The 12796-nt window shown below is 46.8% G+C and overlaps 4 protein-coding genes across 4 annotated transcripts; 3 read left to right on the top strand and 1 right to left on the bottom strand.

Annotated features, from left to right (window-relative positions):
- Positions 1-535: 535 nt before the first annotated feature.
- Positions 536-1417, bottom strand: PADG_07806 (adenylate kinase ADK2; the record flags this gene model as incomplete). The annotated part of the gene is made up of 2 exons (XM_010764855.1): positions 536-1149; positions 1246-1417. 2 exons carry the CDS (start codon positions 1415-1417, stop codon positions 536-538), a joined length of 786 nt encoding a protein of 261 aa, XP_010763157.1.
- Positions 1418-2624: 1207 nt separating this feature from the next.
- PADG_07805 (DNA primase subunit PRI2) lies at positions 2625-4409 on the top strand (the record flags this gene model as incomplete). Its single annotated transcript, XM_010764854.1, has 3 exons — positions 2625-2814; positions 2950-3497; positions 3633-4409. The coding sequence occupies 3 exons, from the start codon at positions 2625-2627 to the stop codon at positions 4407-4409; spliced, it is 1515 nt and encodes a 504-aa protein (XP_010763156.1).
- A 903-nt stretch (positions 4410-5312) lies between these two features.
- On the top strand, positions 5313-8181 carry PADG_07804 (protein transporter SEC23; the record flags this gene model as incomplete). The annotated part of the gene is made up of 7 exons (XM_010764745.1): positions 5313-5405; positions 5468-5598; positions 5708-6002; positions 6094-6573; positions 6666-7763; positions 7854-8050; positions 8097-8181. 7 exons carry the CDS (start codon positions 5313-5315, stop codon positions 8179-8181), a joined length of 2379 nt encoding a protein of 792 aa, XP_010763047.1.
- Positions 8182-8555: 374 nt separating this feature from the next.
- Positions 8556-9370, top strand: PADG_07803 (60S ribosomal protein L12; the record flags this gene model as incomplete). The annotated part of the gene is made up of 4 exons (XM_010764744.1): positions 8556-8559; positions 8627-8660; positions 8747-8867; positions 8954-9370. The coding sequence occupies 4 exons, from the start codon at positions 8556-8558 to the stop codon at positions 9368-9370; spliced, it is 576 nt and encodes a 191-aa protein (XP_010763046.1).
- Positions 9371-12796: the final 3426 nt, after the last annotated feature.

Below are 12796 nucleotides of genomic sequence, written 5' to 3'. Positions count from 1 at the left end.
CTCTTGATTTCTTTATATCTTTGATGAGCCCTCTGTGTTTTTGTTTTGATACCGGCGATTTTCTCTTTGGAATCTTTTTGTATGATGATTTTATGAGAATATTCTTGAGGTGGAGAGGGAAAGATGATGATGATGATGATAAGACAGACAAGATTAATCAAGATTAGATTTCTATGCTTGTATTCCGTATCAATGAGTAAATGCTAAGGAGCTTTTTATTTGTGATATATATTGTTACGAAGATGATAATCTGCACAGCTGTGAGGCTGTTGGCTGCTGGAAGATATGATATATTTGGAATGCACCTAGAGAGCATATACCAGATAGGAGTGGACGAATGCATCCACTTTTCCCAGGGACAGGGGTCAATATGGAAAAGGAAAACCACACGGCCTGGACACTCTCCAGAGCGAGTGGGAGTTGCCAAAAGGCGACCAAGCCAAGGAAGAAAAAATAAGAGTCTAAGAAGACCACGACATGAGACTCCAAAAGCAGCTACGATATGTATATATACCACATCCAACCGATAAAATCCCTACGCAAACCTCCTCTCAATCTCCTCAAAGAGCTTCGGACTGATCTCATCACTCGAATCCCCCTCGACCCTCCACAAACACCCCCTCTTCTCATAATGCTCTAAAAGCGACCGACTCGTCTCCTCAAACTTCCGCAGCCGCTGCCTCCACGTCTCCACGGAGTCATCCTCCCTCTGCACCAGGGGCTCACCGGTGATGTCATCCTTGCCCGCGACTTTAGGTGCGTTGAAGTCGGTATTGTAGACTCTGCCGGATGGAGCGTGCACCCAGCGCGATGCTATGCGGGAAATGATGACGGCGGGCGGGGTGAGGAGGTGGACGACTAGGTTTATGGGGATTAGGCGGTCGAGGCTTGTAGCCTGGGTTGCTGTGCGGGGGAAGCCGTCGAGGATGAAGGAGGCGCTGGGGTTGAGGATGGGAGTGGCGGGGGTGGTAGTAGGAGGAGCAGGAGAAGTAGCAGCAGCAGCAAGGGGAGTAGCGGCGGGGGAAGCAGTGGAAGTGGTAGGAAGGGCGGAGAGCCAACCCTTGGACGAGAGTTCGGAGGAAATCAGCTCCAAGATGATGTTATCCGGCACAAGATCTCCCGCTAGAATGGTAGACTCCGCCTTGAGACCTGAGTGTTTTTAGTCGTTGTTAGTTGGAGAATGTAATTTTGAAGAAGAAGCCAAGAGAGTGAGTTGTTGCAATGTATGAACATATATATATGTACCTAGAGGAGTCTTTCTACGGACATTTTGTCGCAGGAGGTCCCCGGAACTGATGGATGCGAGCTGGGGGTACCTCTTGATCAACCGTTCAGTCTGGGTGCCCTTCCCCACGCCAGGGGCTCCAATGAGGATGATTCGCGCCGCCTTTTTCAGCTGCTTCGTTGCCCGGGTCATTATACCTTCAGGATTGGAGAATGGGGTCTGGCAATAGGATGATGGCAGGGTTGGTGGTCCCTTCGTAGATTCAGGCAGGCAGGCTTATCTGAAGGAGCAGGATAGGAATATTTGGAAGTAAGAATATACAAAGGGGGAACAAGCGAATAGGGGAATGTCTATATCATCCTGCCAGATAATAATACACAAAGATAGGTAATTTAAAAGCAGAAATATACATTGGAGAAGAGCAGGACAGGATCGGAAGCAGAGAAAAAGATAGAGAGAGGGGTGGCATAAACTAAAAGAAGTGGGGGTGTAAAGGAGTAGAAGAGGCGGAGGAGGAAAGTGAGTGAGAGAGAGAGAGAGAGAGAGAGAGAGAGAGAGAGAGAGTGTGTGTGTGTGTGTGTGTGTGAGTGAGTGAGTGAGAGAGTGAGTGAGTGAGTGAGTGAGTGGAGAGTTTGTTCTCCCTCGCGATGTTGGGTTAGGCGGGAACTAAACTTTTAGTAGATAGACAAACTACGGCTAGTTGGATTTGGGTTTCGGTGAAAGGAGAGCTGAGTCAGCAGCCGTAGCCAAACCACGCAGCCGCCAATTGCTCAACTTCAACCGCCGCTGTTCGCCACTCTCCCCCAGATTCAAGAGCCGGGGGAGAATGACACCGGGAGATTTCACCGCTGAGAGGAATTGCGGATGAGATGATGATGATGATGGTGACGATGACGCATGGTTTACACTGAGCTTCTTATGTATGGATGGAGCCAGCTATACCGGTGTTCCATTGTGCGAAGGCCGTATCTAGCCTTGGTAGACCCCCAGATGTGGGACTGGAGAGCTGCGGGGGAATTTAGGGATTTCACCTTGAGAACAACAACAGACAACAGAAGGGGTGATGATAATTCGGAGAAACGGGACAGGGGTCCAGAATAGAGTCTGTGATGTTGGGCTCCTTTCCTGCAACTAAGGAAATTTTTTGGTTCCTGGAAGCTTGTGTTTGCTGTGGGCGGGGGCGTGTTCGCAGCCGAGGCAAATCCGAAGTCCTGGCCGATTCCCGGGTTTTGATTTTGCTTAGTTAATCGGATCCCAGTCATTCGCGTCCCAATGTCGAAAAAGAATAAACGGACGCGTCAAAACCTCAACGTACCTTTTACGACCTCACTCACCACTCACCACTCACCACTTGGATGGATTCACGACTTCTAGTACCCCGTATATATCGCACCCACAAATGATCCAGTACGATAGATCTCGCATCGACCCGAAGCGTCGGGCTGGACTCGACTACAAGAAGAAACAATTCGCATCCCCTACCTACAAACAGCATGATTATTCACACCGGCTCAACTTCTATGAAATCCCCCCAACCCAAGAGATCACCCTGGAGGAATTCGAACAGTGGGCCATTGACAGACTGAGGAGTGCGTTAAGCAATATATATATATATATATATATATATATTCTTTTCCTTTTTCTTCTTTATTCTTAAAAAAAATCTGTAACCTCCTTATTCTGATTCTTGTTGAAGTTACTAACTCATACATATAAAAATCTAGTTCTTGCGGAGCTGGAAGCATGCTCATATCGGAACAAGTCCCCCGCCGAAACAGCGGCCCACATCACACCCCTCCTCTCGAAATTCCTCCCGCTCTCCTCAAACAGATCCTCCAGCACCGGTGTAGACGAACGCCTACGAAATGAACGCCGAAAAGACCATTACTCCCACTTCATCCTCCGTCTGGCCTTCTCTTCAACAGAGGATCTAAGGCGCCGCTTCGCCCGTCTCGAGACCATGCTCTTTAAATTTCGCTTCCAACAAGATGACACGAAGGAAAACCAAGCCTTTGTCCAGAGCCTCAATTTCAACTGGGACATGGTCTCAGATGAAGAGAAGCATGAACTTGGCGAAAGCCTGCTTGCATCTACCTTTGGTGCCCGGCGTCTGGATGAGGAGAGCTGGTTTAAAGTGGACTGGGATAAGGTGCCGGAGCTGGTTGAGCGTAGGGGCGTGTTTGTGAAAAAGGGCAAGGCTTATGTACCAGTGCGAGAACAGCTTAGCATGATTCTTGCAGAATTTACGGCTCGTTTGGAGAAAGCACTTGAGGTGTGGATATACTGACATAAATTCTCCTCTTTTTTTTTTTTTTTTTTTTTTATTTATTTATTTATTTTTTTTTTTTTGGTTAACGCTTAGGAACTAAGCTGTCACGATATCCATATTCTAACTGTCTGGTTCCAGTTTACAAGCCGAGCATTGCCCCGACTAGATGAAGACGACCGTCTAACCCCGATTCTCGACCATCTCTCGAAGAATTTCGGCACCTCCGATTCCAGCTATAGCGAAGGGGAAGGTTCAGTGCCCGGGGCACCCATCACAGCATCATCCATAGACGCTCTCTCCCAGCACTTCCCACTCTGCATGCGCAATCTACACATGCAGCTACGCAAAAACTCCCACCTAAAACACTTCGGCCGCCTGCAATACACTCTCTTCCTAAAAGGCATCGGCCTCTCCCTCGAAGACGCCCTGATATTCTGGCGCCAATCCTTCAAAACATTTACAGACGACGAATTCAACTCCAAATACAAATACAACGTCCGCCACGCCTACGGCGACGTGGGTGGCGACGTTAACCGACGCGGACGTGGCTACCCACCTTACTCCTGCCAGAAGATTTTAACAGACAATTCGCCCGGTGCCGGGCAGACGCACGGATGCCCCTACCGGCATTTTTCGGTGGATAATCTCATCACCCTCCTGCAGGCGACTGGGGTTAATGATAAGGATGTGCTGCGTGGAGTGAAGGAGGATGTGGGCAAGACGCGGTATCACCTTGCGTGCAACCGGGTGTTTGAGTGGGTGCATAAGGCGGAGATTAAGAAGGTTCGGGATGAGGGGACATGGAGTCAGACTGAACTGGATACGATTGTGCATCCGAATACGTATTTTAAGCGGAGCTATTTGTTGAAGAATTTGGGGCAGGTTGCGAAGAAGGATGTGGAGATGACGACGTAAGGATGATTATGCGTATACAGATTGTAATACCCCTGTCTGTGCATGGCTGGTTATTTTCACCTCTTTTCTGTAGTTATGATGACTGGAGTTTTTGGATTCATAGGGAGTGATAGCGGTTTATTTCAGTGGTTGGTTCTGGTTTAACGGGTTTTCAAATGAATTTGTATTTCTTTCCTGGCATATATAAATGGAATTGCACTCCCTATTGCAACAATCAGATGCATCCAGGATCCCACCATAAGTTATCCAGACATCAGATGCAATGAAGGTAAACAACATAAATCAATCAATTGCAAAGCACAAAACATGTTACCGCTGCTGATTCCCGATTCATCCTAAAGCGTCAGTATGAGCTCTCAAAGCCGGGTGCCCAGCCATGGGTAAAAAAAATTAAATAAATAATTTTAATCTCTCTACGCGCGACGCGAAAACAGCAACATCATTGAGGATGACAGAAGCTGACGGTAAGTAATGTGTATTTATTTGAAGTCGGCGAGGTCATAAATTTTAAAGGGGAAAAAAAGAGAAGGAGAAAATTTTTGGCGTTTCAGCAGATTGTTGGTTTTTTATAGTTGGACCCAACGGGGAATAGTCAGCTATTAACTACGGCAGACTGCACCAACCCGGCTTTCCTGCAACCTGGCTTCATCCAACGGCACAACAACCAGGAACATCCACTACGAGAGACGTCGCTGGAACAACAAAGCAAGTTATCAACCTTTTAAGCAACCCACCGGTGGCTTTCAACAGTCATTTCTGGCGCCGCTTGTTGTGTCCCCGGGCGGACTCGTCTGAAATACCTAGTATATACCCCCAGCGGACACCGCCCAACGTTTCCATTTGTACCTGTTTTCATTCACTGTCTCTATCGGTGAGGGCATCTACAGACACCCCAGCACAACCATGGACTACGAGGCATTGAAGGACCAGTGGAGTGAAGTTGAGGACCGCGATGGTATCAGGCTCAGTTGGAATACCTTCCCTAGCACGCGCATGGTTTGTTGCCCTTCGCACCCTGATGATTTTGCAGCCCGCTAAGACGATATATCTATGTATAGGAGGCTTCCCGGCTCGTGGTACCAATTGGAGCCATCTACACCCCATTGAAAGAGAAGCCCGAATCCCCTTTGCTACAATACGAACCCGTCACTTGCAAACAGCCTTGCAGAGCTGTTCTCAATCCATTTGCGTACGTGGAACTTGATATATTTCCATTTGTATACCCCACCCCACCCCACCCCAAGCCCAGACGGTCAACTTCGCGACAGGTTGCTCAATGACTGACGTCGATGTTATAGCAACGTTGATATTCGTGCTCGGATCTGGATATGTCCCTTCTGTCTGCAACGGAATCCCCTCCCCCCTCATTACAAAGATATAACCGAAAATGCAATCCCGCCCGAACTTCATCCACAAAGTACCACTATCGAATACCAGCTTGCGAGGCCAGCTCCAGCACCTCCTATTTTCCTCTTTGTGGTCGATACGTGCCAGGAGGAAGATAGCTTGAAAGCTGTGAAAGACTCTCTTATTATGAGCCTTTCCCTGTTGCCCCCAAATGCATTGGTTGGCTTGATTACCTATGGCACTATGGTTAGGGCACACATGACTCTCTCGTAATGAAACAAAGTGCTAGCAGTTGCAAAAGAACTGCATGAGCTAACCACTGGGGAAAATTCATTAGGCCCAAGTCCACGAAATAGGATACACCGAATGCGCCAAGTCATACGTCTTCAGAGGAAGCAAAGATTATGCCGCGAAACAGGTCCAAGAGATGCTCGGCCTCCTTGCCCCAGGACTTCGTCCACAAATGCCCCAGCAACCTGGCCGGCCCAACCTGCCCTTGTCTCCAGCTGCAAGATTCCTGCTCCCAGTGCAACAAGCCGATTTCCAGATCACGAACGTTCTCGAGCAATTACAGCGGGACCCGTGGCCTGTGGCTAATGACAAGCGACCGTTGCGGTGCACTGGTGTTGCTCTCAGTGTCGCTGTGGGGCTTATGGAGACGTCATTCCAGGGTGCTGGAGGTCGTATTATGCTTTTCACTAGCGGCCCTGCTACTGAGGGCCCTGGTCATGTAGTTGGGCCGCAGCTTAAGGAGCCCATGCGATCTCATCATGATATTGATCGGGATAACATTAAGTATTACAAAAAGGCTTTGAAGGTCAGAGCTTCATTACTTTTCGTTTTCGTTTTCATGTTCATTCCCCCCCCCCCCCCACTTTTTGATTTGCAACTGACACGGCCCCGTTCTAGTTCTATGAAAGTCTTGCAAAGCGTGTTGCTCACAATGGCCACATTGTTGATATCTTCGCTGGCTGCCTAGATCAGGTTGGTCTACTTGAAATGAAAGGTTTGGCGAACTCTACAGGTGGCCATATGATCTTGACGGATAGCTTTACATCTTCCCAATTTAAACAATCGTTTGTGCGAATATTCGATAAGGATCAGAATGACAATCTTCTGATGGGTTTCAATGCTTCGCTGGAGGTGCTCACAACCAAGGAATTGAAGGTGACAGGCCTTATCGGTCATGCCGTCTCGCTGAACAAGAAATCGAATTCTGTTGGAGAAACTGAGTGTGGTATTGGTAATACCTGTTCGTGGAAGATGTGTGGGATTGACCCCATGTCCAGTTACGGTATCTACTTCGAAATCGCCAACCAGGGAGGCCCAGCCCCGATGCAACAGGGACCTAATAGAGCCATGATCCAGTTCTTGACGTATTATCAGCATTCGTCTGGACAATACCATCTCCGAGTCTCCACCGTTGCTCGAACTTTCAGCAGTCCAGCCGGCGACTCAGCACTCGCTCAATCTTTCGACCAAGAAGCAGCTGCGGTGCTCATGTCTCGAATCGCAGTCTTCAAATCCGAAGTTGACGACGGACCCGATGTCCTGAGATGGGTTGACAGAATGCTCATCAGACTCTGTTCTCGCTTCGCGGACTACAGAAAAGACGACCCCACCTCATTCCGGCTGGAGAAGAACTTCACGCTCTATCCACAGTTTATGTTCCACCTGCGACGAAGCCAATTTTTGCAGGTTTTCAACAATTCCCCCGATGAGACCGCGTTTTATAGACATGTCCTCAACCATGAAGATGTTGGAAACTCACTCATTATGATCCAACCCACTTTGGATTCCTATTCCCTAGAGCAGGAGGGCAGCCAACCAGTCCTGCTAGACTCTGCTTCCATCCAGCCCGCACATATACTGCTCCTGGATACTTTCTTCCATATCCTAATTTTCCACGGTGAAACCATGGCGGCGTGGCGGAAGGCGGGCTATCATGAGCAAGAAGGTTATGAGAATTTCAAGGCTATTCTTGACCAACCCAAGGAAGATGCTAGGGTATGTTTTGTTACATTTTACTTTACACATATAATTTTTTTTTTTTTTTGATTTATGTTTATCTAACATCTCCCTTCTTCTTTTTCACAGGAACTTATCCAAGATCGATTCCCGCTCCCTCGCTTCATCATTTGCGATGCAGGTGGCTCCCAGGCTCGTTTCTTACTTTCCAAGCTTAACCCATCCACGACTCACTCCACCGGTGGCTACGGGGGAGGAGTGCAGTCTGCACAAACTATCTTTACGGATGATGTTTCACTCCAGACATTCATGGATCATCTTATGAAGTAAGTAACAACTCCCCCCTCCGTTATGTATCCACGATGATTATAGAGTGAATGAGTTGCTGACCAAAAAAACTCAGATTGGCCGTCTCGGGTACGAGTTGAAAATTGAGGTTAGAGAAGTCCAATGGTAAAATTCAACAATAGAGTTAAGACCCATGTTTTAGTAACTTGACCGTAATGTATCTTTTAGCGGGAGCTTTTAATTTAACTTAATTTCATTTCATTTATTTGCCAGGCTTTTTTATTATTCCAGCTGTTATAGTTTAATGTTCCAAAATTGTCTAGGATTAATCTCTCATGGATTGGCAGCTTTATATATTTATCACGTGATCAAGATATCAGGGTTGTGCCCTAATTGTCCAAAAACGGTTCGCTTAGCCAGCACGCCAACAGAGCTTACAAAACTCCTGAAAACTTTCACGGAGGCTTTCTTTTGCTCCTTTAACCAAACCTCATCCACCTTCCAACAACCACCAAGGCAGACTGACTACCTTTCGCACTCGCCATGCGTAAGTATCGTCCCCTTGGCTGTCATCATGACATGGTGACTGGCGACTGATTATGCATTTTGAATAGCTCCCAAGTTCGACCCCAATGAGGTGAAGATCATGTAAGTTCCCCTTCATTCACACCTCGTTTGGCAAAGCCATCCAGCAAGGAATTACCATTGCATGCCAATTCTAACAATATCTATAGCCACCTGCGGACCACAGGTGGTGAGGTCGGTGCCCAATCCGCTCTTGCCCCCAAGATCGGTCCTCTCGGTCTCTCCCCCAAGAAGATTGGTGAAGATATTGCCAAGGCTACTGGCGACTGGGTACGTCGTCGAAATTCGCAACCAGTGCCAAATTCCCATGGAAGTCAGGCAGCTAACCATCTGCTTCTTCTTGCTTGCCAATACAGAAAGGCCTCCGCGTCACCGTGAAACTCACCATCCAGAACAGACAGGCGCAAGTCTCCGTTGTTCCCTCTGCCTCTTCCCTGGTCATCAAGGCCCTCAAGGAGCCACCCCGTGACCGCAAGAAGGAGAAGAACATCAAGCACACCAAGTCCATCCCTCTCGATGAGATCATTGAGATTGCCCGCGTCATGCGCTCGCGCAGTTTGGCCAAGGAGCTGAAAGGAACTGTCCTTGAGATCCTCGGAACTGCTTTCAGCGTTGGCTGCCAGGTTGACGGACGAAGCCCCAAGGACATCAGTGACGAGGTCAAGGCTGGGGAGATTGATAGTATGTGGTTTTCCTTCATTTTGGGGTGTTTGAAAGTTTGCGTTTGGTTCTGTGCTAACGGATATGACAATAGTTCCTTCGGAGTAGATTAGCGGATCCAATTTTTTTTTTTTTAAAAAAAAAAAAATTTATGAAAAAAGCAAGAATTCTTTTGTATTAGCTGAGGCGATCGGATTTTTTATTTTCTTCTTTTTCGATGAAACTGTCTATAATGTGTTGTTGCTCTATATGCGCAGACAGAATCTGACTCGAAATAATAATATCTGGTCGACCGCCTAGGTGGGTTTGTGAGATATGGCCACCATTTTAACCTTCCTTCGTTTTCTTGTCAATACCAGTTATATACCCCTTCATTTTGCCATATCAACAATATCTTTGCCTTTACAAAAAAAATAGGAAAAAACCAAAACCAAGGAAATGAATACCAATTTCGTACGTGACATCCCCCCCCCCCCCCACCTTTGCCAACACTCTGGCCCTTACCATCCTGTTTTTCTGGGACTTTTATTCTTCATGGTATAGGCCTATTTTGGTTCAAAGAAGATAAAGTTTTTCTCTGTGAAAACTGACCAACTACTCACCTCGGTATCTTTTGAAATTAGCTTTTCTTCCCGTTCGCGGTAGGTGGAGCTTGATTCTGTGGATACGGTGGTCCATCTTTTGCGGTCAACATGCAGTTAGACGTAACTGGTTTCTTGCGGGATATCGAAGGTTGAAGGGCCATTTAACGCCTTCCATTACATAAATCCAAGAATATATTTTTACATCTCCAATCTAATTTCCAATGTGCCTCCTTTTCTTTAACTCCGCTTTGTCAGTGATATTTTTTTTTAATCCATAGTCCTGAAACTTTCGAGATGATGACTGCTTTTCCTCGAAGACTCGAAATATCTCTCCCCTATGCCCAATTGAGTGCTTCGAACGGAAGCTCCTGTATTTGTTGCAAACACTGCATATAATATTCCGGTTGTTGCCTCATGCAGCTGCTTCCTCCCGAAAGTGCCCACGGTTGCTGTCTGCCAACATTGATAAAAAGTGCGATCCATGTAGAACCAAAGGAGCTCCCAAAATATTTTGAAAGGATATTCGTGGGTCAGACTGGAACCATCCTCGGTACGGTTGTTCGCGGCGCGCTGTAAGGTCCCAATTGCCGATTCGAGGAAGCTCCGTAAAATCATACTGGAAATGATACCGGGAAAAGAAAATCCAGATAATTCCGATTCATCACGGTATTATTTTAGATCCACTATCTAGATTTAACACAGTTCTCGATTGAGTTGGGATTCTGATGTGGGATAAAGCATCGAGCCTGGGAATAACCACCATCTCTTCCGGAGTAACACCCTACATCGTTCTTTTTGGCAGACAAACCCTGCTACCAAGATGAAATGATTCAGTCATATATCCCTATATCGAACCTGGCATCGCTTTCTCCCTTTTATTCAGGGTTAAATCTGACAGTGAATACCGCACTCCTTAGGTGCCCAGTGCATTTCATGCACGTACGTATGTATGCTTGAGCAGCCGTTATGTAAAAGTTTCTAACTTTATGTCAACCTTTGTGCATTTAACTGTGATAACTTTTTTAAGCACCTAAAAATAGTTTCCCTTGCCACAGCTAACTAGCTTACAGAGAAAGGATTTGATAAACTACCCCGTTGCATATTTCCAACGCGAACCAACTAATTTCTGGCCATGTGACCGGCTCCTGAAAATAAGAAAGTGCCAGCATTTATGGATGGATTGGCTGGATGTTTAGTTGGCTGGACGGCCGGGGTGGCTGCGAGGCCTAAGCGCTTCGACGGAGTTCATCCTTGTTGTTGCACGCGATGTTTGCGGATGTTGGTGACTAGGAGTTTGCCAGATGCGATGCAAGCCGGAAAATAAAAAAGAACTAAAATAAAATAAAATAAAAATAAGGAATGCCGGTTCGTTGGGTTGGTGCCCGAGTAGTAGACGACCCATGATATATCATCACAACAGATGAGAGTATCAACTGCCGAAGGGGAAAGAGTCAGAGGGCGGCCCACACCACGGTTCCTTTATGCCAATTTTTACAAGCAGATTTCTCCCATCAACCGCCAACAGCTCTCTCCATTTCTCAGATGGCCTATCACACATGAACCCTCCTCCTATTCTCCTCCATCTGAAAACCCGCAACAAGCTGATCGATTGTAGTGCTATCTTCTAACCTCAACACCCCTAGGTTCGATCAATCAACGTTAGCTTTCACTGCTTACTCCGTAGCAATAACAGTGAGAGGGTTGGTGAGAATTACACCATTCCCAATACCTGCTAATAGCCAGCGTCTCGAGACAGGTGCTCAGTTAATGCCGGAGTGCATCAGAACGGAGCGATCGGAGCAATAGAAGTACAGAAAACTCTTCTTTTCCTATAGATCTGTGCAGGTGCTTAGTGAGTTCACTAGGCATCCCCCGGGACCAGACTCAAGGCAACAGCCAACCTACCAAATTCAACCAAATCCTGTAAAAGCCAACTGGACGGAGAGTTCTGGAATGATTATATGGATAATAGAACTGTAGGAGCACCGTGTGTCATCATCTGTGGTCCGTCCCTAGAACACTTGGGGTCCTTGGGATTCCGAATCCTCAAATAATCAATCGTTTTGCAATCGTCGATTCAAGAAAGGGAAGAAAAGGGCCATCGAATGGACTGTTTGTTGGCTGGTTTTAAAAAAGGGATGGTGATGCCCGATATCGATATTGATAGGATAATACGATCATGCACGGCCTGGTCAAGCAGTCTGCGTGGTAGCTTGTGCGGCAAACTGCATCAGCCTTTTTAGATTGAACAGTGGGACTGGGACGAATGTCGATCCGGAGTCGCGCAAAGGCATTGTAAATATTTGTTCACATGAAAGCGATCACCAATGAGCCCAGAGGATCCGTCTGTTCTGTAGCGACGCAAATAAACGTATATTGGCAGGAATATATCAGAATCGCAAGTATAATGAGGTGTTCGATAAAGAAGTTTGTCCATGAATCTGGTTCTTGTAATTCTGTCCTTCCCATAACTACCTGATCTGCGTGTCAATCTCCTTGAAAGCAAGTAATAGTTAATGGGCCTTGTGCTTCCAAGGCCGCAAATCATAAATCCCTGTTTTCATTTACAAAAAACAAAAACAGCCCATGGTTGACAGCGGGAAGCGCGATGACATCGTTTTGTTCTGTCCATTAATCTTTCATGCAGCCAAACAGGTCAACCATTTCCCCCTTCCCCCCCCCTCTCCTCGTTTAGGAGAGAGAGTCACAAGGGAAAAGGTGCGGAATGAGCACGACATAGATAACTATATATCAAAGGCGGCAATCAACATCAACACTACGAATAATGGACAACAATGAAAAAAGGAACCAAAGTGATGAAACCGATCCTCAACACCCTTTCAAGGGTTGGTGGTGAATCGGGCCGTGTTGGCTTCAGCACATGCCTGACGTCAACTTTAATTTCCGGTTGCTTTGTGCTAATCTTGACTTTTCAAGTTTCTTCCAAGTAATTAA

The sequence above is a fragment of the Paracoccidioides brasiliensis genome, assembly GCF_000150735.1.
Source record: "Paracoccidioides brasiliensis Pb18 unplaced genomic scaffold supercont2.12, whole genome shotgun sequence".
Classification (NCBI taxonomy): domain Eukaryota; kingdom Fungi; phylum Ascomycota; class Eurotiomycetes; order Onygenales; family Ajellomycetaceae; genus Paracoccidioides; species Paracoccidioides brasiliensis.
This window is presented reverse-complemented; position numbering and strand designations above follow the sequence as displayed.